The following is a 27,298-nucleotide window of genomic DNA, read 5'->3' as shown; positions in this document are numbered from 1 at the left end:
TCTCGAGGCCCCAGGCGACCCTCGGCGCAGGGCCAGCGCACGCACAAAGCCTCCAGCAGGCCTCGTGTCAGGCGGCGGCGCGGGCGGCAGCCGCTACAGGCCCCGTTCCCGAACGGGGCCGGAGCCGCGGCCGGGGTGGGCCCGCGCGCCGGCTCACATCCGGGGAACGAGCGGCGGGCGCGGACGTGGAGGGCGCGGGCGGGGCGGCGGCGGCGGGGGGCGGCACGCGGGGGCGGCGGCGCGGCCAATCGCCGCCGCGCTCTCATCGGTGCAAACAGGAGCACAATGGAGCGAGCGGCGGGCGCGCCGCAGCCAAGCTTGGCGCGGGCGCCGCGCGGCTGACGGGCCGGCCTGCCAATGGGCGCCGGCGCGCGGCGGCGGGCAGCCAATGGGCGTGGGGTGGGGGCGTGCCCGGGCGAGGTTAGGGTGTCCTTGCAGGGTGCTGGGCTAAACTTCACCAAATAATAGCTGTTTGTATTTGGGCGGCCGAGGAGCCATTTTAGGTAAGTTCTGCCCCGAACTTTTGGGTTCGCCCACCCGGCGCGGCCGGGGGCGGCGGTGGGGCGAGGGGCGGCGGCGGGGCCGTGCCGGGGCGGCGCTATGAATGAACGCGGCGGCGCGGGCCGCGGGGCGGGCGGGCGACGGGGCCGGGGCGGCCGCCGGCCCTGTCATGGCTCCGGCCGCCGGCCCTGTCATGGCTTCGGGCCCGGGGCCGGGCCGGGCCGGCCGCGCCCCCGCGGGTTCCTCCTCGCGGCCCTCCCCCGCCCCCGGGGCGCGGGGCCGGCGGCAGCGCGGGGGGCCGCGGCGTCTATCGCCGGCCCTGCCTGCCGCTCGCCTCCGGCCCTCCGGGCGTGGGGACGGCCGGGCCTAGCCGGCGCTGGGGCCGGCAGTTCGGGGCCCGGCGCCCTCCGCAGCCGCGGCGGGCCCCGGGCGTGCGGGGGGCCGGGGGCGGAGGCGGGGCGGGCTCCCCCGGCGCTGCGCGGAGGCTCCTCCCGGTCGGGAAGGGGGGAGCGAGGCCCCCGGCGCCGCGTCGAGCTGCGCGGCCGCAGCGGCGGGTGGGATGCGGGGGACCGGGAGCCTGCCCGCGGGGCGCAGCTTCCGCCGTCGTTCCGGCCGCAGTGCTCGAGAAAATCGATAATTAAGTCTTTAAACTTCGCGGGCGGGGGAGCAGTGGGTCCCTTTGCAGGCTGGAGGCCCTGGGGCACGGGTCTCCTGCGGGCCGGCACCTGCCGAGCAAGGGCACCCGGGGCGACGACGAGGGGGGGATTCGGCGAAAGGGCCTTTCCCTCCGCTCCTGGCGGCGGGCTCGTCCCTGTCACCGGCGGATCCGTCCCGCTCCGCCCGCTGTGCGCGGAGCGGACGTGGATCTGTTGTGACATTGCAGCCATGTCACAACAGAGAGGCATCACAGTCACGTTGGAGTCGCGTCTCGTTGCGCTGTAGTCATCTCGCTGTAGTCGGCCCGTGCAGCCTTGCGTCCGTTTTGTTTTGGTGGCTGCGTCGTGGGATTCTCCTTGTTCTTACCAGTGGCTCTTACTGGCGATCGAGGTGGATTTTAGTCTTGATCGATGAGGTTTGTAGGGTAAACACTGCGAGAGAAACGCACGCAAACAGAATACGGAAAGATGAAGAGAAACCATCTGCTAGTATTGCTGCGTAGTGTGCGCACCCGTCTTGGGGCAGCTAACGTTTTCTCTGTTTATCGATTTGCCTTCTTGACAACTATGCTAAACTCGCCATAAAGTCCGGGACCGCGGAGGCCAGGCAATCTACCTCGGCACATGGAGAGCTGGTTCTGCTTGGTCTGCTGCCGGCCTTTGACGTGGTAGAGCTTTTCAGTAATTTTGCCATGAAAAGTGCTTGGTTTATTTCTTCAGTGAGTTGGGATGCTTCTACCCAGAAGCTCGGGCCGTTTTTTGTTGTTTACCTCCTTCTTGGGAAATGCAGCAAAGGCTTTTGGGGTTGGAGAATGAGGGGAGAGAGGTGGAGACGGTTCGCTGTGGTTGTGCAAAATGTCCTGTAGGTCTGTGCAGAAGTCTCTGCACCCCTCTGCAGTCACTGGCCTCACTGGCAGAGTGCTCCTCACGGGCAGGCAGATGTGGCTGTAGTTGTTAGATGTTAATCCCTGACCCCTTCACTTGCAGGGCTACAGATACTTGGCACTGGTGTGGGGTCGGCTGGATTAGGGTGTTGTCAGAGGAGAGGGAACACTGAGCTCTGCAAGTGTTTTCCCTGCTGTGAAGTGTTGCTGTTGGTTTTGGGCCCTGTTCAGGTGATGGCACAGGAATAGGTGCCGCCTTACCTCTCCTCGCCCTTTGTTTACCTCATTCATGTGGGAGCTCTGTTGTGCTGCTTTGCAGAGAAATTGTTTTGGTCCAGCTGTTGAAGTATGAAGCAATAACAGCATATTTTTGCTCTAGGAGTAAATTCTTCCTGGAGTAAATAGGTTGTTTCTCTGGAGGCTTCTGGCCTCCAGCTGGGTTGGTTTTGTTCAGGGCTGCCATTGGGTTTCTTTTCCGCTTGTTTAGTGGAAAATTGATTCCTCTTCCACTACAAAGCTTAATGTTGCTGTCTGTTTGCTTTCGGAAAGCTAATTCTGCCCATCGTCTCTGAATTGGTACAGCTGCCTAAATTTGCAGATCCTCAGGAGCGTTGGACATACTGCTGACTTTCCTTTGCTGCAAAGATGGGCAGCATGCAGCAGCGGTGGGGTGAAGCTGATTGAATGTTGCCCCTCGAGTGCTTCAAGCTGTAAAGCATGGTAACTCGTACAGTTGCATTCTACCAAAATGTCTGTGTGTACCTTGTGCAGCGGAACTGAAAGTATGTATTACTGTTTTTTAAATAAAAGCCAAAGTCAATGAGAGGACTTGGAGAAAGACTCATCTTTGTTCATTTTCACTTCCTGAAGTTTGAAGCCCATCCCGCAGCCATGGCTGTTTATTTCTGCCTATTGTCTCATTCCTCCAGGCAGAAATGATTGCCCTGTCGCTCAGAAGGCGGTTGCAGCCTCTTGTTGCGGGCTAGTACAGATGTGTTAAAACTAGCCTGTGTGAATTTGTGAAACTAAGGCAGCTCTTGTGCTGTTTCCTAATGCTTGCAGCATGTGAATAATGCGCATCTATTGCGGAAGGTGCTGTCGGGGTCCCTCATTACCTTGGTCTGATCGCTGCTGTCTGGTTTGGTAGTGTATGCCTTTTTAATGGCTTGAGTTTACCTCTCCCTCCATTGTCCTGCATGTTAGCACTAAGGGAGAGTGGCTCTGACTAAGCTGCTGGTCTTTGAGCAGCTGGCCTTGGATATGCCGGTGTTAGTCCCAATGGTCAGTGCTGTGGGTATTTTCAGGGTCTGTTGATTTCTAGTGGCTTGATGGAGGAGGCTGTCAGAGGAATGTCTCATTTTCCTGCCTGCTTTTCACCATATTTAACAGGAAGTGAATCTCTGCCTTCTCCCCCCCTGGAAGTGTGATCTCAATAATTTCGGAAGATTAAGTCTTCCTTGAGAGATCTTTAATATTTTCTGAAGAGCTTCTCCGAACACATAAACATACAAAGTGTTTCACTTTATAGTTTGTGTAACACAAGCATATGGTTTGCACAAGCAAGTGAACTTCTTTGTGTGAGATGGCAAGGTTGAGAGCTCGGCTGCCAGAGCAGGCCTTTGTTTTTTGCATGAAGCTGTGGTGTCCTGTCCTGTCTCAGGTTTGCAGAGATAAGAGCTAGTATTGTGCACATCAGTGTGCAGGAGAAGCTTGCACTTGCAAAGGAGGGAAAGGGTTGATCAGCTTTGCACTGTGAGTGAGCCCTTGGTGCAGGAATGTGGACTCTGTGTGTTTGGTCTGGAAAGCAGGCATGTGTAGGGAGGCTTCTCTGAAATTGTCTTAAAGAGGCACTGGCAAGTACAGCTGTTGGGTGTCTTACTGGGCTTCAGGGGAGCCGAGAGGGCTTGTTTTTGTTGCTGCTGTAAGTAGCTGGGAAAGCATTTCTCCTCTCTCATCCCCAGTTTCCTGCTTGTGACAGTGGAGTCAACCTCTGGCATTGGTGACTTTGTCCGGTCTGTGAAAGCAGAGGCAGAACTGTTGTTGGGGGCCAATGAGCTATGTAAAGGGGAGAGAAGATGGTCAGGGTGCATGTTGTAGTCGAGTAGCAATGTTTGCTGCAGGCAGAGTGTTGGTGGCAGTGCGCAGTGTTTGTGTGCTTGGTTCTCAGCACTCTAAAAAACCGTGAAAACAGAGTTATACTTCACCCTGGGAACGGTGGCGATGTCAGTGTCGGCATTGCCAGCGTGGTGGTGGTGTGATCAAAATTCTCTAAAAAAGTGTGCTGCAAATGCCGTGCTGGGCAGTGCCCGGCCCAGGCAGCCCCAGTGATCCTCAGGCACGAGCCCCTGGTGGAGGTAACAGAGCTGGGGAAAGCTGACCAAACCGTCAGCAAAAGGGGAAAAACGTGGTGCTGTGGGTGTCAGCTTGTGACACGAGGAGACTCTGATTTTGCTTTCTAATATCTCAGCCTGGTGCAATATGTTTTCCGTGTGATAGGACAATGCCTTCAACTTTCCCTTATATGGGAAAATCTGGTCTGCAGCCTAGCAATCTGCCAATATGTGGCTATTAATTTTTAGCATTGTTATGTTGGATGTGTCCACTCAGCCTAAGAAGTAGGAAATACCTGGGACGCTGTGGCCAGGCTTTAATGTTTGAGGCAGGTCCCTGACATATCTGGGGAATGGTTGTGGCTGTGCTCTGGGGAATGCCTGAGCACACCCGGCTCCTCGGGAAGTCAGCTAAAAGCTGGGAGAGTTTGGTGCCTGGGTGTAGTGCTCCTGCTCTACACTGCCCTTGGCTCCAGTGCTTGCAGAGGAGCTGGGGGCTTTGGTCGTGTTGGCACCGAGGAGGTCAATGGAGCGTTTCACCCATCGTTTGTGCAAGGACCTTCCTCCTGCGGAGGAAATGCTGCCTTGAGGTTAGGGGGTGCACGCTGTTTCCGTACTGCAGCCTGTTGCCTCTAGGGGATTCCCAGCCTGTAGTGAATATAAATCCTGCTCTAACAGGAGCAAAACACTCTTTCCAATCCAGAAAAGAAAGTGAGAAGTGTGGGAACCGAGTCCCAGTCCCTCTGTTTTTCATGTGGGTGCTGGAAATATGCTTGCAGAGGTGCATTGGGGTATGGATCAAGGAGTGCGGGTGTTATCATGATGATGAGATGTTGGCTTGGCCATGGAGTGCACGTCACATTTTCCAGCCCTGGTTTCCCTGTGAGGGATGCTGCTCAGTAGCAGCCTGATGGTGGTATTATTAACATCTATCCTAGGAAGTACAGCATTGTCTTCTGCAGTCCTGCCTTTGCCCTAACCTTATGCAGCCCTAATGTTGCACTAGTATAGTTAGTGTTACCTGGTTTGTTGTATTGGGGTGTTTTGGGTTTTTTTTGTTTGGTGTTTTGTTTTGTTTTAACTTATTAAATTAAGTTTAGATCTCTTCTGGTGAAGCTTTCTAACGCTTGTCTGGCTCTTTCTGCCATTTTGCTCAGTTGTTACGGGAAGTCTGGGTTGAAATGCAGGTAACTAATTGCTTCCTTTTGGGGTGACTGTGCCGAAAGCAGGGGAAAGTTACGCTTGTCAGTGTCAATTTGCAGAGTATTTGTGTCTCCTAAATGTTTCCATAAAGGTGTGGGATCTGTGGAGCCTTGCTTTGCATTAGAGTAAAAGGAGGCAATACCTGGGGTCAGACTGCTCCATGATCTGGCTGCATCTCCTTACTAATTTACATGTTATTGTGAGGGAGGTACAGGTAGGCAGTGGAGGGGCAAGGTTGTTTTGTTCCGTATCTTACATGGTGCTAAAGCACGTTTTAAACTGCAGCCTGGGAACGTAGGTGGGAAGGGCTGTGAGGGACTCCTAGGCCAAAAGCCTTTGCAAATGCCTGGTGGGGGAAGCGCAGCCGCCTGTCCCTGTGTCTGGCCTGCTGACAGTGCACCTGGGGGGATAGGAACTGCAGCACTTACTGCCCAGAGGGCTGCTAAAACTCCCTGGGGTGTAAGACCCTTCCTCCAGGAGGTCTCTCATTTGCATTCCTTTGAAGGCAGAAGCAAGACTTTAGCTAATGGAAGGATTTCAGCTCCCAGGCCTTCCACGTTAGAACTATGGTCTCTATTGCACTAGAAAGAGACATTCGTTATGTGGATGTAATTGAGTTTCCGTCAAAAAACTTCCAGTTGTTAAACCTCTCTTCAGAAGTCATGAAGGTAATTAGATAACCAAGTTGTTTTATGTGCTTTCTGGTTTTCATTTTGCACTTTAACTTATGCTTGATGGCTGCTTTTGAAGGTGAACTCCAGCGTTAGCAATGTGCTAGTGCGCTACACACAGGAGCAAGGGTGATGCAAAGTTATGGGGGGACTTTCACTTTTTTTGATATGTAGGTAGATGAAGTATTGGTTCTTTAACAAACATTAATGCCTTGTTATATCTGTGCATCGAGGCAGAATTAAAGTTAGTCCTAGATACAAGAATAAACATTAGTGCTTTGCTATAGACGTGCTGTGAAACCTGCTATTTTTGTGTGAGCTGCTGCCTGGAGTTCTCTAGGTCTTGTGCACAGAGCACCTTTAACCCTAAATGCTTCATCCGCTTTGATTGAACTTATAACATACTTAAGATAAAGTGAAGCTGAAGCGTTAGGTGTCTGTTAATTGAGGATCAGAGAAGAGAGCGCTGTTCTCTTGATGACTTCTATATATGTGCGTGGTGCATCCTTGCCGTACCCTGTGCTCACTTCGCCTGGGAAGTAGAGCAGTGAGGGAACACACAGCGTATTGCTCTTATTTGTATGCTTCTCTGCTCCTTGCTTTAGGGCAAGCAAAGCCGTGTTTCTCAGTGATCTTTCTCAGTCCCCATAGGGTGCCCCTCACCAGGGTATCTGAGCTTTTCCCAGCATGCACTTTCATGCATACATAAAGACAGGTTTCTCTCCTCCACCGCAGACAGCAGAGACTGTGCTCTGTTTGTTCACTGTGTGGTGATGAGGCTGACTGAAGCAAGGCTTGTGCTTACTGTGAAGGTGCTGAGGTTTGTGGTTACCCTGATTTCTTCAGAGAAGTGGTTACAGATTTGTGGGCCAGTCACAGTGACTGCTCCACCTCCTTGCTCCGGAGGGTGAGAATTTGTGTCTGAGAATAACATTGCTGTTTTGGAGCAATGTTTTTGGGCCAGTCCCACATTGTGCTTTGAGAGTGAAGACCAGGTTCCTGAATCCAGAAGGCAAAGGAAGGAGTGGGTCACTCTGGGCCCGGGCTCTTTGAAGCTTTAGTAGCTATAATTTCAGTGAGAGCCCTGTAGTGAGGTGTGACTCTGCAGGCTTGCAGGCCATGTGTGTTTGAATAGGTATAACTGTGCCCACATCCGACAGGGCACAGTGCACTGTGTGTGGAGATGTGGTTATCTGCAGATGCTGCTCTCTGGTTTCTAGACAGGCTCTACGCTGGCAACTCTGCTGAATGGAGCGTGACATTAGGGCTGAGGAGTTCTGGACAGTGGTTCCAAACCCTTTTCTGGATCCAGCTCTACCTTCTGCTCTTTCTGCCACCCTGAGCTGGGAAAGGGAGATGTCTGACACAGAGCAGAAGTGGATTTCTGGACCTTGTTGGATGCTTGTTCATGCAGGGATGTCTGCTGAAGGAAGGGGTCAGAAAAACAATGGCTCATCCAGGTATGGAGGGAGAGGAGATGTGGAGACCATGTTGGCGTGGACAGGTACGTGCAGTAATAGTGGGCTAGGATATGGGTCTGTGGGACCCATGCTCTGCTGTTGTGTGCAGGGTTTGCTTGCCTGGCCTTCCTGTTGCTACATGCCAAAGGAGAGTGATGTCTGGAGGCCTGCCAAGCAAGCAGGGACTACTCTTGGTAGTTTGGTGCAGCTGATGCTTGCCCACTGGCTAGTTGACACCATAAAAATGGTGCTGTTTGTCCAGAAGGGTGCTGGACATGGTGGGTGTCTTCAGTGTCTGTGCCCTGAATGAACACAGCAGCTCTGCCTGTGTACTGTTTGAAAGGGCTTGGTGTGCTCTGAGGTCCCAGCTCTGCTTAGAAAAAGGGACTCTGCGAAGATGGTGCACTGCAGCCAGCGTTAGTGATCGCAGCTTGGGCATGCTCTGACAGGAGGAGTGTGCTGCCTCCCTGGGCAAGTGTGGACGTCCAGCCTCCACTGCTCCCTGAGCTGACCTCTGACTGAAGGGCTTTATGAGGTGGGACAAGAAGGGGCTGCTTTCTGTATGCTTTTGGTAGCATTTTACTTGCAGCATGTCTGGGCAGGACTTTGGGTGCTCGCTGTTTAAAAAGACTACCCAAGTGTATTAAAGAATTGCCTGTAGCTGAGGAGGGAATCAAACCTGGCGTTGCTGAACTCCAAGCATTTGCGCATGAGGAATCGATTAATTTCTTTTTGGTACTTCTCTCTCCCTCCCATGCTGGAATGTTTCTTAGGATGGTGTAAAAGACACAAATGCGAGAAGCATTGAGATGATTGACAGGAATGTCTCATTACAGATGGCATCTGAACTCTGGAGACAGTTCTTCAAAGTAGCTTCAGCTGAGATTGTGGAGAACTTGTATCCCAGAGAGATAAATTCAGAATAAATTGGAAGCCCTGGGACGTAAGTGTCAGGGAGTTTCAGTCCTTGCAGGGCAGAGCAGTTGGAGGTGTGTGTAAGGATGTGGACCTGAGGACTGTGGGGTAGTGGTGCTGCTTGTGAAGGGCGCTCTTGCTCTGTGTTGCATCAGGAGACTTTACCACATTTTACTTTCTCTACCTGTTCTTCAGACGCTTGGGAAAGAAGTCTGATGCTTCAGTATGCAAGTTCCCAGGCCTGGGGAGCAGCAGATTTCTGGCTGTTGCTATTTTGGGCCAAGGTTTGCTAGTTTCTCTTAGGATGCACAGATGCCATTGAGCCATGGCACCTCACCACAGCATACAGTAAACTCTTAGGCTGTGGTGGTTTGGGATGTAGCTTTCCCGGGTGCTGAGGAACAGCTAGGCTCCCCCGGTGCCTAGCACTGCCACAGGCAGGGGTCTTGCCAGCCAACCTTTCTGCCCTCTCCTAAGGTGGGGTGGCCTGGGTTTGCAGCGCTGACAGAGCAGGTACAGCCTTTGCCTGGGCAGGAGGGCAGCATCAAGTGACCTCTGTAAGCTGGTGGTAGAGATGTCCTGTACTTGGGGAGTGAGCAGTGTAGCTAAATGTCCTTTTGCTCCTGGAGATTCGTTCTACTCCCCCTCCAACCTTTGCTGTGCGTGAGAGAGCACATTCCTTGGTTTCCTGGGTTTTGAGACCCCTAGGACCAGGACGGCAGTGCTGCCTAGCCTGGAGGAGAGCTGCTCACGTCACACGCTAAGATGTAGCGTGGGATCAGCTTTCAGTGCCTGCGCTCAAGAACTGTGGTGTGAGATGTGGCCATGGTGGGCAAAGCAAGGATGACCCTGAGCTTGCTTCAGGCGCTGTACACCCCTCCCTACTCCACTGCCCGTACACAGACAAGACATTTGGCAAAGCATTGGTGTCCATCCTGCTTGCAAGGTCCTGGAAATGCTTAAAATGCTGACTGTGGCTCTTGTGGCCCAGCTGCTGGAGGCTTGGCCATCTTGCATTCAGCTCCTGGCTTGGACGTGTTTCTTAGGGCATGTTCCTATGGGCTATTCACTAGATGAAGCAGGAGCAGGTTGGCAGGAGGGCATAAAGCCTGGTTCTCCCTTTTACTTTACTTTTATAGCAACAGGGCAATAAGGGAATAATTTAAAGCCGGTAGTAACAGCAGCATACGGGGGTGGGGGGACACCAGCTGCATGGCTGGCAGAGGTAAAGGCGATCCACTGTGGAGGTCTATGGCAGGGAGTTTCAACTGGAGAAGACTGACAGAAACGCCTGAAGGAATGATTTTCAGCAGGACTGGACTCTTCAGTGGGGACTCCGTCACCGTTTGGAGCTGTGGCTGGTGTTGCTGAGCCATCCCAGCAGGAAATCTGCTCTGGGTGTCAGATGTGCTCTTCATGTGTCTACAGCCAAGTCTTGAGGTGCGTTGCAAGTGCTTGTTCATCCTTTCAGTAGCCCTGCTGTGAAGGCTGATTTTTAACCCCATTCTACAGTTGGAAAATAGAGGCACAAAGGGCTCTGATTGCCTTTGAGGAGCTGTCTGCAGTGTGGCAAAGCTGTTTTCTGACAGCTAGAGTTTGCTGTGCAGGATATTAACAACAGCAAGAGGGGAAGATCTGTGCTTTCAGGAATGCCATCTCATTTTTTGGCTATCTGCCTTGGGATAGCTTGCTTTCGGTGTGTAGCTCTCAAGCAGTAACCTTATAAAAGGTTCTTTGGCCAGCTGTCAATGTCTACTAGTTGAGCTGGCTTTTGTACACCTTTTGTACTAATCAAGGTGCTGTGGGCTAAATTATGTGCCTGGTGGCATCTTTACAGGGCCAGTGATCTTAAGGATGGACTTGGGCAGCTAAGTGAAGTTCCAAGTGCTTGTGTGTGAGAAATAAAAGGCAGCAGGAAAATGTGCAGAGTGCGCAGGGTGCTGGTTTCTGCTGAAACCTCTATATTGCTCCTGTTGGCTGAAGAGCAGCTGGGTGGTTTGCCCTGTTGCAAGAAGCCTCTGAAGCAGCTGGCATTCCCTGTGCTCCCACAGGCCCAGTATTTCAGAAGAGGCTTTTCTTAAGCTACTGGGAAGTCTGGCTCCTCATGGACACTGGTCCAGGAAGCCAGTAGGAGCTGAGCCCACGATCCCATCTCTGCCCTGGGGTAACAGCCAGGCACTTCAGAGAACAGGGACTGCTTCTAGCACCGAGAGCATGTCCTCAGAGCTACTTTTCCTGTTTTCATCTAAAATGTAGCTGGGGTTGTGTTGTCACTCTGACTGAAGGCTTTGCATAGTCTCCTTGGCAGCCTTAGCACATGCTTCCCTTGGTACGTGAGGCTCCCTGCCTTGTGGTGGAGCGGATCGGGTGTACAGTCCCAGGCTAAGGTAGAGGAGTTGCCCACCAGGCATCTTTTTGGTTCCTGGCAAGCTGTCCTGCACCGGTGTTGAATGGCTGTTGGAGTGTGCATCTGGCCCCTGGCAGGCAGGAGAGAGGCTGCAAGCTGTCTGCCTCCTGCCCGCAGGCGGTACCCAAGGGGTAGGAGAGCTGTGCGGGAAGCTGTAGGAGTGGCAGTCTGCCATAGGCTTTATTGGCCTGCGCAAGTTGGGACACTCCTGCAGCACATGGATACAGATACTGTGTTTTCCCTTATTTTAAAGTAGGAGATTAAGTGATGGGAGAGGTGGGAAGGCTTTATGGCCACTGGCACAATCTGTTCCCTGGACATCCCATTCATGTCCTTCCTTGTTGGCTTGCTGGTCAGCATGCCAGGGCTGGTGAATAAGTGGAAGGAAAACTTGGCACTGGTGATAGAGAAATGGCCTGTTCTAAATTGGCAGACACGGCAGTTAATTTGGCCTGTGCGGTGGCCCAGGTCGAATGTCACACCAGAGTATGTCTGTGTTTAATGGGTAGCAGAGGTCTTGGAAAATGCCACATTGGTGCGATGGGCTTTGCTGATGTAGTGGAGCTAGAGCTTGCCCTTGACAAGGGTGTGTGAATTGTGCTGGTGGGTTGCCGCCCTGCAGGGAGCTGCTGTGGGCCCCCCGGGTGCGCAGGAGTGCTGCATGTGTTCACACACACACCAGCACACCCTCACCCATGAGATGCTGGTCCTCAGCACCGCCAAGAGTGGTCGCAGGCCTGCCATCTGTGGGAGCCCAGCCCGCTGGGTGCCAGCTATGGGGCTGGGCAGGCTTGGTCTACCTCCCTTCTCTCTTGTCCGCATAGGTGCTGAGCTGTAGAGGTTTGTTTTATTTTTCCTCTGTTTTTTGCCTTGCTGATGTTGAGGATTAAAACCCACTGCCTGGGGCTTATGAGCAACTGTTTGTAGTGAGACTCTTGGCCTGCTGATCAGAAGACAACAGAGGTATGCTTGAGAAACCTGCATCACTCCTGGCAGGTCCTGCACAGCAGGGCAGCAGGGTGATGGTGTGGGAAAGGGCGTACAGCTAATGCTGGGTGCATCTCCATGGTGGAGAATGCGGTGCAGCTAACGTTGGGTTCATCCCCACTCTGCAGACGGCCACCTCTCAACTCCCAGTGTTGCTTGGGAGTGGTGTCCCCCCTCATTTTGAGCTGTCCATGAAGGTGTTGAGAGAAACACATTTTAGGGTGAGCTCAGACCGGGTTTCCCTCTGTTTAGCAACAACCTGGAGTGCCGTGTCTTTGTGCGCACACTGGCTGGCCAGGCATGGTTTTGTGTTTTGTGATGTGCCTTCGCTGAACAAAGTCAAAGGTTTTTGCAGCCATTCTGCGGCTTTCTCTCCTCTTGTGCAGTTGGTCCCTGCTTGCTGCTGTGCTTACTGGAGTCTAAGCAAGCCCTCGGTTCTCAGCCCTGTGGCACTGTGCAGCTTTGAAATAACTGAAGGTCATTGTGGTTACAGTCTTGGGTTAGGAGCTGCATTTGAAAGCTCTCCAAAAGGATCTATTGCTGTTTTTGCCACATGAGCTTGTCATGAGAGTCATGAAGCACAGCTGACTGAAGCTGCATTACCGGGGGCTGCATCCAGCCTCCGTGCGTTCTCTTGCTTGTTGGGTGCCAATAGAGCATCCTCTGTGTGCAGGCACTGGCACTGTCCCAAGTGTCTCCCTGGGGTCTCTGACGTGGCTGCTGCTTTAGGGCTGAGAGCTTGTATGGTAGGGCCTGGGACCAGAAGTGTTGGTGCTGAGCAGGCTTTTTGGATGGGGAACGCTGTGCAGCATTGCTGTATTGCTTGTCCCATGGAGCAAGTAGCAAAGAGGGTTGTGGCTATTTCTTGCCTGCCTGTCAAAGTCTTGTTGCCTGTTCCCCTCTGGGGTGGTGGAGTTGGGTGTCCTGGGAAGGTGCTGCATGGCCTGGCGGCAGGATTGCCACATGCACTGGGTGTCCTTATCAGCAGATCTCTCGGCTCTGCTGGCCCCACAGAGAACACAGTTAATTCCCCCGCCCTTCTTTTTTTAAAAGATTTAAATATTTTAAGTACTGAAAATTGCTTGGAGCACAGCTGTGACTCCCCTGGGTCTGGCCGTTGGTGCGACGCTCTGCCTGGCCCGGCCTGGACATGTACACCCACCTGAGGGGTGTTTTCTCCCTGACTTTGGATTATTCAGACCTCTGTATGCTCCTTTCTCCCTTGCTTCCTTTGTCCTGTCGTGTGTCCCACTCGGGAGCGGGGCCTTGTGCCCCCTTCCTCTTGGGGCCAGGGAGCAGTGAGGGAGTGTTAGGGCAGCTCTGAGACAAAGAGCATTTCGCTGCTCAGCAAAGCCTCTGCAGTTGGGGTCCTGAAAGGGGTCTTGCTTTCTATAGCTGTGTGCACAGAGCTGGGAGCTGCTTCTCTATAGCCTCTGCTTGGGAAGGAAAAATGTATGCTGTAGCTGCTCACAGGCTCCCCAGCCCCCTGCCTTGCTGCTGCTGGTTCTCTCTTACTGAACTACTGGGTTATTTTTAACTTGGAAAAATTACAACCCAAGATTTGCATTCTCTACCCCCAGTGGAGGGCTGGAGGCAGGATGTGGGGGAGGCACTGCGGAGGGCTGGGAATGCGGCTCACCGCTCCGGCAGGCCGGTTTCCAGGGGCTCGTGCCCCTGCAGCACTCTGCCTGGCGGGCTCGGCATGCTCGCGAGCTGCGAGGCTGCGCAGAGGGGAGGCGGGGAGGCCGCTTCTCCGCTTGACGCGGCTGGAGTTTCAGCCTGGATTCCCATGGCGAATGCACGGAGCAGCTGCAGACACATAAACAAATCCTGCTGCAGCAGGCTGTGGGGAGAGAGCCGGGCTCTGGGCTGCCAGGCTGCTTGCGTGACAGCCTGCAGACGGGTGGCTTCTGATGAGGGCTGGATACCTCCTTCAAAGAGTTTCCCACAGAGAAGCTCTCAGGTGATTGAGCGCGTTGTGGAGGAGCAGCCGGCTGGGTTGCTGTTTTGCCCAGCGAAGGAGACTTTGCTGGGGCACGCAGCCTTCCCCAATTCAGCTTTGCTGAGAGCTAGTTGGGAGGAGCCAGGGAGAGAAGTGTCACTCTTGTGCTGTATTTCTCTTTCCCCCTCCCCTAGCGCTGCCCCTTCAGTGTTTTGCAGGCAGCTGTCTTGTCAGTGCTGATCTCCCCTGCCTGGATCTCCTCGTCTGAGCAGGAGCACCTCTGTAAATCTGGTGGCAGGGCGATGCCTCTGCAGAGCCCCTTCTCCGTGCAGCCCACAGGAGTGTTAGTTGCCTGAGTCCCCCTGGATTGCACCACAGATACTCAGGCTTCAAGCTCCGGTAGCTCTGCCGGCTGAGACGTGTCTGTGCAGCCCTGCCTGGAAACAGGAATTGATAAGGTAGCAAGAACCAAGCAGCACCAGGGGACTGCAGGTGTCTGTCTCTCTCTGCTGTTTGGTGCCTTGGAGAAGGGTGTTGGTCAAGCCAAGTGGGTGAAGGACAGTGCAGGCTGCAAGTTCTGCTCTCGGTCTGTCCCAGCTGGACCCATGGGTCTGTTCCTGCTTCTCACCTGTGATGTGGATGCATGAGGTAGGGAGGGTGGCTGATGCCTGGGCCATGCTTGATTGTCCTCAGGCTTGATGTCTGCCTTGCCAACAGCAAAGCTACTGAGGGTAAAGGGTGATCTGGAGGCCTCTCTGATGCGCAGATGCTGCCAGAGCCCGTCATTCCTCGTGTGTCGTCTGCTACTCTGTAGTGCCCCTAGTGATTCGGGCAGGAGTAGCAGGGCAATGCAGCAAACTTCTTGGCAAGCAATGGCCAGTACTTATTTCCCCCAGCTATCTTCAAGCAGATGCAGGCACCCTTGCTCCTTTGGGAATGATTCATGTTTGGTTGCCAAGGCTGGTCCCTTACCCCCGGCACACTGATCCAGCTTGGCCCAACATGCTTCTGGTCAGTGTGCTGATGCAAGAGGCTGTCCAGTCTGCGGGATGGGGCACACCATGAGATGCTGATTCTGTTCCTGTGCCTCTGACCAGTGGCAAGTACCAGGACTCTGGGAGTTCCTGCTGGAGCAGCAGTGTAATGCCTCAGCTCTGCAAAGGCCTGAAAGGCTTCACATGATGCCTAACTGCGATACAAAAATGACGTGGCTCGGTGTCATCTCTGCATGGTAGGGAATGGCTACTGACTACTCTCCCCTTTCCTTAAGGCTGTAAGGTTTGTTGTCAGGCATGAGACACTGTTCCTTGAGCCAAGGGCTGTTGCCATGATGACAGCGGGCGGTGGGGAGCAGAGCAGCTCTCAGGCTGCCAGGGCTGGAGCAGCACCTCTTTTCCCCAAACAGCTGCTTCTGCAGCTTCTGTGAGGCAGTGGGGATGTCCCTGCCTCCCCTAGACGGTGTGTACAAGGCCAGCTGCTGACATTGGCATAGGAGTTGGTGGTGTGGGGCAAAAGAAAGACCAGGACGCTTTACTTCTGAGACAATCTTCTGAAAGCTTTTGGTTGCCCCATTGCCTGATGCCCTTTGTTGCTGCCTTGTGTTTGGAAGTGCTGAGCAGGACCTTGTGCTGCGGCTGTGGGAGTTGCCTGCAGCACTGTGCTGCTGGGAGTGCTGGCTCCCGCTCTGGAGAGATCTGAATCTTCTCATCATACTTTGACCTCTGCCAGCCTTTCTCAGGGCAGATTAGCACATCATCTGGTACCAGAGCAGTAAGGGTGGCTGAGCCTCCCTGGCTCCACCTGGGCTAGCTGCACTCCATGAGTCTGGCTTGCTGCAGGCCTGGGCAGCAGGTTTGGACCCGGCACCCCCGACTAATCTCTTTTCCTTCAAGCTGTGCCTAAACACTGAGGAGATGCAGCACTTCCTGAGACACTTCGGCAGAGCAGACCTGCTTGTCTGAAAATCAGTTATTTCATGGCATGGCTGTGTAATTCTCTTCTCTTCATCATCTCCCTGCCTTCCTGCTTGTTCTTCAGGGCTGCATGCAAAGTGCTGTGCCTCTTCGGGATCTGTATTTTCAAGGGGTCCTTTCTGTAATCAACACTATAGAGGGGAGGAGAGAGAAAGGCCACATGATGTTGAGGTGAGTGAGGCTTGCACCCCTCGTCTGGGAGGAAGTGTCACCAGAAGTCTGCTGACAGATGGGAGGTCAGACACTTCTTGATGCCTCTGCCTCAAAGGAGCTGCTTGCAGTGAGACTGTCCTTGACACCTCCCTGGAGCCCGAGCCTGCTGTGCGGTGCCTGGTGCTGCTCCTGCGCCTGGGAAGGGGACCCTTGGGCTTTGGGGAGCACAGCTGGCAGACGGGTCAGCCCAGAGAGGGTGCACCTCCAGTAGGTGCCAGTGCCAGCTAGTTGGGGGATGAGTAAGAATGTGTGGAGCCAGGTATACTGTTTTAGAGTACTTCTCTGGTTTGTAATAAGCAGAGGGGCTTCCAGCCTGAAGTGTGGGGTTCCTATTCCTTTTGAACATCTCTGATGAACCACAGAATGAGTTCATATTCCAGTTTAACACGTAGGAAAAGCGGCTGGGAAAACTGCTAATCTCTGAATGCTGGCTTGTAGCTCCTGGTGAGGGTGGGCAGCTGAGGCATGGACCCCAATTTGTATTTTCTGAGTCATTTAAGATAGTGATGTGAGCCTGCAGTGTCACTGTGTGCTCCTGGTTGGCAGCGTACTGTTACCTTGGACCAAAAGGAGTTGCCGGAGGGGCTCCTCACTTCAGCCATGGTGCAAGGCAGACTCTGCTCCCGCTGGACCCAGCCTGCTTTGCTTCAAGAGAAGGTGTCAGAAGCTCTCGCTTCTGGCCTGGGACCCAAGTATCCCGAAGACCTGCTAAGAAGCAAGTGCAATCTCTTTGCTGGATTTTTATCACTTCATTGAGATGTGGCGTGCATGTGCAGGGTGCTGAGTGGCTTGGCTGTGTCAGCGAATGTTTGCCATGGCTGTGGTCTGAAAATGAGAATTGAAATGTATTGTGTAGTGGCACACGTCAACTTACAAGTGACTGTTCATGGTGCTTGTGGCTGCAACCCAAGGCTGCTGCCTGTTTCTGTTCTTTGCTGCGGCAGCTTTGGAGGGGCTTTGGTGCAGAATTTCTACTTAAAATGTGAAAAGAAAGAGTGCAGGTTTTCTGTGTATTATCACCAGTGTTTCTGGCACATAGGTGGACATGCCCACATGCACCTGTGGGTGCCCCTTGTCCTTCAAGAGGTGACTTGTGAGCACTGCTTGCTCTTTGAATCCCAGTTCCTGGTGTGCTTCAGTCTTCCCTGGAGAAAGCCACATGCCCCTTTTGTTCATCCTTCTGAAGAGGATCAACAGTCTTCAAGGTCCTGATGGCTGGATGTTGATTTTTGTTTTAACTGCACGCATTGTTTCCTGGCTGCAGCTTATTTCTACAGATAAAATCTGTTCTTTTTCCCCTTTGAAGAAGAAAGCCACCTGCCTCTCACAGGCAGCTGGACATGGCACGATACTGCAGGGATGTGCTCTAATAAAGTAAAAAAATTCTCATCTGTGCTGCCATGCTGAATAAGGAGCTTCCTTGGGCAAATGCCATCAGTTTCTGCAGATGCCGAGGCCTCTGTTTTGTCTGAGTTTGTAGCCCTTTTGACTATTGGTGACAAGCCTGTGGACACAACTTGGGCAGGGCTGTGCTCATGCCTGTCCTGAGGCAGCTCTGGTGCCTGACTGCTGCTCGCAGGCCAGGGCTGAGCTGGCCTCGGGGGAGCTTCTGAGCTGCAGGTATAGCTGTGTGATGGGCTGGGGGCCTGGGTATGCGGCTGCCGTCAGAGAAGAGAGGGGAGGGCAGGGGTTGAAGATAGTAGCCAGGGGAACGGAGCTGGGAAGTGAAGGCAAAGCAAAAGCAGGACGGCACTCAGAGCTGCTGGCTCCCCCCTTCCTTGCCACACTGCAGATGTGATTTCCCTGCAGGAAATGAAAGTTTCTCTTTGGATAATGGCTATGAATAAAACTTTCTTTCTGAAGTGCCTTTGTGTGTCCGTGACTGGGGGGCTGTTGGAACATCTGTTCCTGTTGGGATGCAGAACCCCTGAAGGGGTATCAGTGAAAGTCTGCACTGGGGGAATGCCAGCCTGCACTCAGAGATTGTATGTCTAAAGTCATCTGTGGGGCCTGTCCTTGTTGGTGGTTGTGTGGGTATCTTGGGGGCACGTGCAGGAGTTGGGGAGAGGGTAGGGCTGAGGGAAGCCTAGATGTGTCGCCAAGGGAAAGACAGGGGCAGCCCCTCACTGTGCCGTGTGCCTTACTGGTTTTGGGGACTGTTCCCATTTTTTGTGAACCATGGCAGGTTGGAGAAGACCCTTAAAATAACTTGAGTCCAGTCGTAAACCTAACCCTACCAAGTCCACCACTAAACCATGTCCCTAAGCGCCACATCTTTTAAATACCTCCAGGGGTGATGACTCGACCATTTCCCTGGGCAGCCTGTTCCAATGCTTGATAACACTTTCGATGAAGCAGATACCCAATCTAAACCTTTCTTGGTGCAACTTGAGGCCGTTTCCTCTCGTTCTATCAATTGTTACTCAGAAGTAGCAACTGCCACCCGCCTCGCTACAACCTCTTTTCAGGTACTTGTAGGGAGTGATAAGGTCTCCCCTCAGCCTCCTTTTCTCCCCTTCCTTCCTCCTTTTCTCATAGGACTTGTTCTCTAGACTCTTCACTGGCTTTGTTGCTCTTCTTTGGATGCGCTCCAGCACCTTCATATCTTTATTGTAGCAAGGGGCCCAAAACTGAACCAAAGCTTCATCCCCCTGCACTCTTCCATCAAAGTGCTTGTCCTGTTGGGACCCTGAGAACTGGCCCTGTTTGGCTGATCCTCACCTGTGTATGTGTTATATTACATGAAGGACACCTTTTTTCTGGGTATCTTGGTGATTAATGGACTTGTATTAGCCCAGCTTTTTTGAGGGGGCGAGGTGTGCACTGCAAAATCAACTGGAGTTTCAGCTGTGAGAGCCCACCAGCAGTCTCCTAAAAGGCAAGTAGGATGTCAGCTGAGAGCAACTTGGATGGTGCAGACTCATCCCATTGCCTTCTCTTGGAATACGTAACCTGTGAGCACAGTCCTCTTCTGCTTGTTAATACATGCTACATTTTCAGCTCATTGGCTGTGGACACCATCGGACTTGTGGGCCAGTCTAATTACAGCTCGTTCCCGCAAGATATGTTTTAATGTAATTCAATCTTAGGTGGTGTTGGTGCTCTCTGTGATGAAGCTCCTCTGCGCAGTCGGAAAAATCCTTGTCTAGCTTTCACTGCTTTGCAGTGCAAATCTTTGCAGTGCCTCAGGCTGGCTCTTTTGTAAGGTTTCCACAAGAACGGATATTGTTTTTGAGGAAGAGGTTACAGAAAAAGGCAAAATTTGATCTTTTACCTGTCCTTGTGAAGATTCAGCCAGCCTCAGCAAAGCACCAGCCTCTGAAAACAAACATTTGATTTTAAAAAATGCTGTTTGTCACTGTGCTCTATTCCCTTTGCACCTCAATGAAGGAGGGCAGAGCCAGTTACCGCAACTGTCTCAGTTTTACCTTAAATGGAGAAGTCTTCTTTCTCTCAAACCTAGTCCTCATTCTCCTGCTGAGCCTTAGACAAGGACCACCAGGCATTGCATGGGTAAAAATCTCTCCCATCCCAAGTGTGTTGGCAGCTACCTTCCAGCCCCACTCCAAAGGCAGCTCTTATCCTTCAATCCTATCCCTAGCCTTCGTTTTTCTTGGGAATAAGTAGACATGGCTCTGGAGCCATGTTGCAGACCAGAGACTTCTCCTAGCACAGGTCTCCTGACCATTTTCTTTTGGCAGCCCCTTTCCAGCCCCGGTCTGTCTGTGGCTCCAGGCTTTCTCTCAACCCTAACTCTCCCTTTTTGGGGGAAGCTGTAGTGAAGGCTGCTGAGGCCATTTTACAGACCTAAGGTTTCTCTAAGCCCCAGTCTCTTTGTAGGTCCCCACTTTGCTTTGGCAGCCCATTTCCATCTCTGCTCCCATTGCCTCTCTAGGCTTTCTCTTTCCATAAGTGTTACTCTAACCCTAATTTTATAGCTGAACCTTTTGACAAAACCTGCTGTACAAAAGTTGATTTCCAGCCAAGGTCTCTTGGAAACCTAAAATAATCTTTGGCAGCCCATTTCTAACCCTGTTCCAACTGAAATCCTAGACTTTTGCTTTCTGTCAGCCTTAACCCTAGTTCTCACTTCCCTTCTGAGCTTTAAACGTGGAAACCCAGATGAAAGAGTTCTCCCAGCCCAGGTCTCTTGGCAGCCCCCGCTTGGCTTCGGCAGCCCCTTTCCAGCCATAGTCCAACTGCAGCTCCAGGCTTTCACTCAGCCCTAACCCTAACCCTGGCTCTAACTCTCTTTTTCCCACAGAACAATAGCAAAGCCCCACAGCCATTGCCCAGATGAAAACTTTGACCCAGCCCAGCTCTCTTGGTAGCCCCTGCTTGGCTGTTGAATCCCTAGACCAGGGTCAACTGTAAGCTCTCTCTTTCACTCTAACTCGTACTTTTTGTGAAGAAGTGTAGGGAAGACCCCTAACCCATTGCCCATACCAAAGCTTTCTCTCAGCCCAGGACTCTTGACAGCCCTCACCTACCTTTGGCAGCACCTCTTCAGCTTCGCTCCAGCAATAACACCAAGCTTTTTGCTTCTCAACACAAACCCTTGTTTGCATGCTGGGCCATAAGGAAGGGCTCCCCATTTCCCAGCTAAAGGTGTTTCCCACCCCAGGTCTCTTGGCAGCCCCTTTCCAGCCCCACCCCAACTGCAAGTGTAACCTTTCCTTTCAGTCCAGACCCTGACCCTAGGAGCTATTTTCTAGCTGAGCTGTAGGGAAGGCCTCTGAGCCATTTCACAGCCCAGACCTCTTGGCAGCCCCTCTTCCTGCCCCACTGAGCTCTAGAAGTTCTCTCAACCCTAGCCCTAGTTTTCCAGCTGAGCCTTATCCAAGACCCCCAGCCATTTCCGCAGTGAAGGCCTTCTCCCAGGTGAGGCCTCTTGCAGCCCCTGCTTTGCTCAGGCGTGCTTTCCCTCGCCCCCCTGCCTCTGCACCTCTGAGTTTTCTTTTTCTTAGCCATAACCCCGATTTTCCTGGGAAGCTGTAGAGAAGTCCCCTATCAATTACGTGGACCAGTGATTTCTTCCAGTCCAAGTCTCTTGGCAGCTGCCAGGTACTCTTGCAGCCCCTTTCCAGCCCCACTCCAGCTGCAGCTCTGGACTTTGTCTCAGCCTTATCCCAACCCTAATCTTATGGCTGAACACTGGACAAGGCCACCCTTGTGGAAAGCTTCTGCGGGCCCAGGTCTTTTAGCAGCCCCCACTTTATTCCAGCGAGCCCTTTCCAGCCCTTTTCAAACACTAACCTTAATTTTGCATCTGAAGCCCAGACAAGGGCTGCTGGATGAGTTTTGTCCCAGGCCAAGTGTTTTGGCAGCTCCTGCTTTGCTTTGGCAGTGCTTTTACAGCCCCACTCGCCCTGGCTGGCCTGTGCAGCTGGAACACCCGTTCCCGAGGCTTGCCGGTATGCAGAGGAGAGTTGAGGTTATCTGGGGTTCCTTTCCTGGTACCTTAAGATTTTACGTGCAAATTTCTGGAATTGTTTTTTTACAAGTCACAAAGCTGCTATTTCAAAGTCAAGCGATCGGACAGGAATTGTGCAACATTAACTCGCTTCCCTTTTCCCCTTCCTTCTCATTCGCTCTCGGGGGGTGGCACAGCCACCGTGCCTTCTCCTTTCTGCAGGCCTTATGAAGGATGCAGATGCTAAGCACAGGCAGGCTGCTCCTTCCCAATTTTGGATCCAGACTTTGGATTTGAATTCTAGTGTTTCTGCTAGCATGCTGCATTGGTGAGCAAAGCTTTTCCCGTGGAACAGCCGTCTGCAGAAGTTCAATTAATAGTGCTTGTGCAACCTTCATTGTAGCATTTTCAGGCTTTTGAGTGCTTCCATCGGTGTCCTTTAAGTACCCTCTTCACAGGTGAGGTGGTGTGGCTGAAATGCAGCCAAGGCCCGTGAGCACCCCAGATCCCAGGCTCCCGGAGAGTAGGGGAGAGGTGCTGGTCTGCGGCGGGGGGAGCAGAGGCTTCTGCTGCTGCCCAGGCGCGGAAGCAGTAGTGCTCCAGAGCTGGCATCGCACACTGCTGTAAAGAACATCTTTATGGGCACAACTAATTTTGCAGCCTGTAAAGTAGTTTTAGGGGTCTCACGTGGCTTTTAAAGGTGACCTGCAAGCAGGTTCCTGAGTGCCTGTGATGAGGGGTACGAGCACTGAGGCCAGCTCTGACCCAGGCTGCTCCCTCAGAGCGTGGTCAGCAGTGGTGCATGTCCCTCACAGCGGGGCTGGCCTGCAGCTGCCTGGGGAGCAGCTGCTGTCCGCTGCTCTGGGAGTACGGGCGGGAGATGTCAGGATTGGGCCTCTGGTGGAAAATCTGCATATTTTATATTTTCCTGGTGTGAAACTGCAGCCTCTGAGTCTGGAAAATTGTTTCAAAAAAAGCAAGTCTGACGTTTAAACTTTTTCCTTTTCTTGTGAAAACAAGACCTTCAAAGAGTGAACAAGCTGCAAGCTCTTCCTCCTGCCAGGGTGGCTCGTACTCTGCCTCCCCCGCGATTGCTCTCCCCTAGCCCAGCAATGCTCCCAGAAAGCTGAAAATAGTTGGTGCTTCCCATCCCTGGGCAATTACTTGATCCTCTGCAGCTGATCTGAGCTATTCTCAGAGCTAACAGCTGGCCCAGGCAGGGTCCCGGGTGGGGGGCTGCACCCCCGGAACTCTGGCTGGGTTCTGGAAGGAGTACACAGTAGCCTGGACTGTGAGCTGTCGCCTGGTGAGCCGTCTGCTCCAGCAGTGCCTGGTGAGCAGCCCTCGGTGCTGGGCTTCCTGTGGTGGGGCCCGTGCCTGTGGGTGCACGTTCCCACGTGCGCAGGCTCGTCCGTGCTGCCTGAAGCTCTGCAGTTCCCAAATGGAGCTGGATGTATGAGCTAACTTCACACAGAGCTTGCTGTTGCTGTCACACGAGGTGATGAGTATTAGAAATTATTTATTCTTCTGTGGCAATATTAAACACCGTCAGTTTTGAAAGCAAGGTGATGGGAGCTGACACATGGTTAGTATCTGTCTGGGAGCTTCCTGCACCCCTGGCCGCTGTGTCAGGACTTCCCTCCTGGTTGCTCTTAGCCTGAAGGCTAGGAGGTGTGTGGGGCAGCACGTGCCTTCCCAGACAGACTGCAGCAGCAGAACAACGGTGCTTGCTGTGGTGACAGACCACTAGCTATGCAGTATGTAAATGAAATTAATATTAGAGAACATTGTTTGAGACTTTGTTGTCTTTAAAGTTTCAAAACCTGGCCAAAAGTATGCTTATCCCATTAAATTGGGGGACTTCTTTGTGTTGTGACTTGGAGACTGCTGTTGGATATGCCTAAGGTTATCTGACATCTATGTGGTGGGTAAAGGGGAACCCTGAAGAGCTGCTTGTTTTAATGCTGTTTACCAGTTGCAGGCAAGCTAGCATTGTAACTATTTTTGCAAATCACATACTAGGAATTCTTTGGTGTCCTGTGGCAGTTTGTCTTCTAGATAGGCTTCCAGCACTGTGGCGTGCAACATTTCTTATAGCCTTGCGGTTGCAGTGGTGTTGCAGTTTCTCTACAGACCTCACATGCCATCGCAATGGCTGTGCTGGAGAAGCTGTGGGCGGGTGCCCATGGGGACACTGGGCCATGCTTGGAGGGTTCTGCCACAGATGCCTGTCACCCAGCCCTGCTGTTGGCCCTAGGACTTCTCAGATTGGATGGTAACAGTGATATTTAGGACATGTTCAGCTCTTCAGGCGGATGTGGCCTGAGAACAATGTCTGCTGGGTCAGCCTGACCTGGCAGTAACTCCTCCAGGTAGGTCAGACTCGCAGAGGGGCTGTGAAGTCTTCTCCTGGGCTGGCTCCTGTTCTGGGCGGGCAGTGTGGCTGAGGATGTGCTTAGTATAAGAGCCGGGGATACTTTCTCACTGGGGGATGGCTCAGCATGGTTGGAGAAAAAAGGCTGGAAGCTGTTCTTGGTGGGGCTTGGTGCTGGGGACTGGCTGGGGACCTTCTCTGGGCAATGGGCTCTGAAGCAAGGTGCGGTGGCACACTGGGCAGGGTCCCAGTGTCCCCTGTGCGGGGTAGACAGATCTGGAGAGGAGCTCTTCACTGCTGACTGTCTGGTACAGACTTCTCTGAGCCTTTCCCAGCCTCCTGAATTTGCCACATTTGCTCTTAGTCACAGCAGCTCTTGCAAACATTGGATGTGCCGTGAAATTGCTGATCACCCCAAGCAGAGTTTTGTCTTGGATTTTCCTGGGGGTTGAGTGCAGAAGGGGTGACTGCCGTATTATTTTCAGCTTCAGTCCTCTCTGACTTCAGGCCGGCCTTCCTCAAAGCACAGCCCCAGGCATGCAGAGCAGCGGGAGGGAGCCAGGGTCCAGCCGTGTGTGGTATTCCTCCTGGTTTTGCAGTGTGGGGCTGCCTGCCTGCTCTTTTTAGCCCCGTATACAGGATTTAAATATAAAATAATAAGAAGAGATAAGCAAGATAGGTGCTGAAGGTCAAGTTTCCCATCCCAGTGCTAGCACTCACATGAGCTCGGGGGAGAGCTGCGAGAGGAAGCTCTCTGAAGCACAGAGGAGCAGGAACATACTGTGTGACATATAGATGGCCCCGACATCGGTGGGGTAGCTTGGCTGTTGGAAGATGTCTGGGGAGAGGGAACACGCACCCAGGCTGGAGCGTCGGCTGGGCAGTGAATTTCAAGGGAACATGGTGATTTAAAAGAATGGAGCAAGGTGCAGGGAGAACTGCAGCCCATGTGAACTTGCCTCTCCAAGGTGGTTTGATGCTGTCAAGGTATTGACTGAGCACCTACCGCTTCCTTTACGTGCTCCAGAGCTTTTTAGGAGCCAGGAAGGATGTGTTGCCTCTGTAGCTGCAAAATTCTTGCCTGGCCTGTGGGAGACTGTGCAGAGGGTGCCCTGAACACCCTCAGCTCACCATTGTGTTTGCAGAAGTGCACTCTACCCTGGGGTTCTGGGAGGGACCTGCGGGGTGCCCTGAACAGCGATAGGAAAGTACTGCAGGCAGCTGGGCAGAGTGGTACCCTGAGGAGCTGCTGTGGCTGGCTCTCTTGAGCAAGCTAGTCCTACCAGCTGTGAGTCCTGCTTGCCAGGTTCCTGCGCTTGGGGTTTGCATTAGTACCTTTTCTGCTCTAGCTACTCCTTGGGTGCTGTACACTTAGTACCTGCTCCCACCATGCACAGAAGATTGTACCTGCTGCTCCAGAACATTTCCTGGCTCTGCTTCATCCAGGTGCTTCTCACTCTCCTCTCTGCTGGCCAGCTGCAGGAGTGAGTGTTTCCACTCACTCCTGAGGTGGTGTAGCAACTGCATGTTCAAATGGATTCCTGGGTGCTCTGCTTATGTTGCCCAGCTCATGCATCTGTCATGGATTGCACTTGAGGGTGAGTGCACAAGTGTGCATTTTGTTTGCTCGGAGATAGATTTTCAGCAGATGGTGTTGAGCAAGCAAGAAACTGGATGCTCTGGTGTGGAAACCTGTTGTACGGTGGAAGGTTTGGAAAGGTGCTTTGGCTTTTGTGCCAGGACCCTCCTCTCCTTCTGACATGCAAGAGGACGTAGGCAACGGCGATCTGCCTGTCCATCAGGTACGGTATTGAAAAGCATCCTCAGCGGTGGCCCATCTGTGATGGCTTTGTCCTAGGCAGTCCCTGGGGCTGCTCGGGGCTGTCCGTGACGGTGCTGAACGGCAGCCCTAGCACACAGCCTCTCCCGAGTGCTGTGGTCTCAAAATGTTGTTTTCCTTTGTCTCTGCTAACCTGAGTGAGTTAATGTAACTCAGTGTAACATGCTACATGGGTGCTGGGCCACAGCCAAGGCCCTGCACTTCCTAGGCTCCAGCTTGGATGCCCTGCAAGCGCTGTGGCTAATCCAGGCCAAGACGTACTAGCTCACACATGCCTTTGGCTGTATCCCTGTTACACCTGTAGAGCTTTATTCCTTTTTCTTCATATGTTGGCCTCCTCCCCCGAACTTGGCTAGTGTGTTTCTGAAACACGTCTGTTGTGGTTGAACCCTAACCGTCAACTAAGCACCACACAACTGCTCACTCACTCCCCTCTCCCATGGTGGGATGGGGGACAGAATAAAAAAAGAGACTTGCACGTTGAGATAAAAACAGTTTAATAGAACAGCAAAGAAAAAGGAAATAATATGTTACTGATAAAGGAATATACGGAAACAAGTGATGCATGATGCAACAATTGCTCACCACCCGGTGATTGAGAGCCCATCCCCAAGCAGTGATTCCCACCCCCCGGCCAATTTATATGCTGAGCATGACGTTACCTGGTAGGGAATATCCCTTTGGCCAAGCTGGGGCAGTGTCCTGGCTGTGCCACCTGCCAGCTCCTTGGGAGGAGCTGAAAAGTCCGTGACTTCGTAGAAGCACTACAACTACTTAGGAACAACTAAAATCATCAGTATGTTATCAACATTATTCTCATACTAAATCCAAAACACAGCAGTATACGAGCTGATAGGAAGAAAATTAACTTTATCCCAGCCAAAACTACGACAGCATGTGCAAAGTTCTCCTCTAGCGCTGGAGAAGATCTGTCTCTTCACAGGTTGACAAGTCTGGGCCCCTGTGGCTTCTGCTTGCCTTTGCTCTCAGCTCATTTTCAACACCTCTTTTTTTTCCTCCACCTGAAGATCATCTTCAGAAGATCTTCTCCCATTTCTGAGGGAAAACAGAGGTGAACCACTCCACGTAGACGTGCGCTGATGGAGCTGTGTGTACAAATGAGAAAGATAGTCGCTCCCCGCAATGAGCTGTGGTTCCTTTCACAGAGCGCTTGTATGTATTTGTGCTTGCAGGACTGGTGTTCGCGGCTGCGTGACAGGAGTGCTGTGCATGTCCGCAGGATTCTGGGAGCACGTGAGCTGCATGTTAGCAAACCTCAGTCTCTGAACTGGGAATATCAATCCTCCAGCTGCAGAAGAGAGCTTGGCCCCTCTTGTGGGAAGGCTGGTAGAAGAGGAAGAGCACATGGTCACTGCTTGGTCTTGGGTTGGTGTTGGCTCAGATGTGGAATTTAAAAACATTAGTTTTTGGCTTGTGTACAGATGCTGCAACTCCTGGAGGAGCCCAGGCAGGAGCAGCAGGAAATACTGGCATGATGTGGACTTGGTCTGGTGTAGGGGTGTCTTGCG

At 52.7% G+C, this 27,298-nt stretch overlaps 1 protein-coding gene across 1 annotated transcript in view; it reads left to right on the top strand.

Moving 5' to 3' along the window:
- Positions 1-388: 388 nt before the first annotated feature.
- CHD6 (chromodomain helicase DNA binding protein 6) overlaps positions 389-27,298 on the top strand; it is a gene marked incomplete at its 5' end in the record, with an annotated part of 90,448 nt that continues 63,538 nt past the window's right edge. The window contains 2 exon segments of the mRNA XM_082007376.1: positions 389-448; positions 452-503. Coding sequence (XP_081863502.1) covers positions 389-448; positions 452-503 — 112 coding nt within the window.

Source organism: Phaethon aethereus, assembly GCF_964289735.1.
Source record: "Phaethon aethereus genome assembly, chromosome: 16".
NCBI classification, from domain to species: Eukaryota; Metazoa; Chordata; class Aves; order Phaethontiformes; family Phaethontidae; genus Phaethon; species Phaethon aethereus.
The sequence above is the reverse complement of the archived record's forward strand: the minus strand, read 5'-3'. Positions and strand labels throughout refer to the sequence as shown.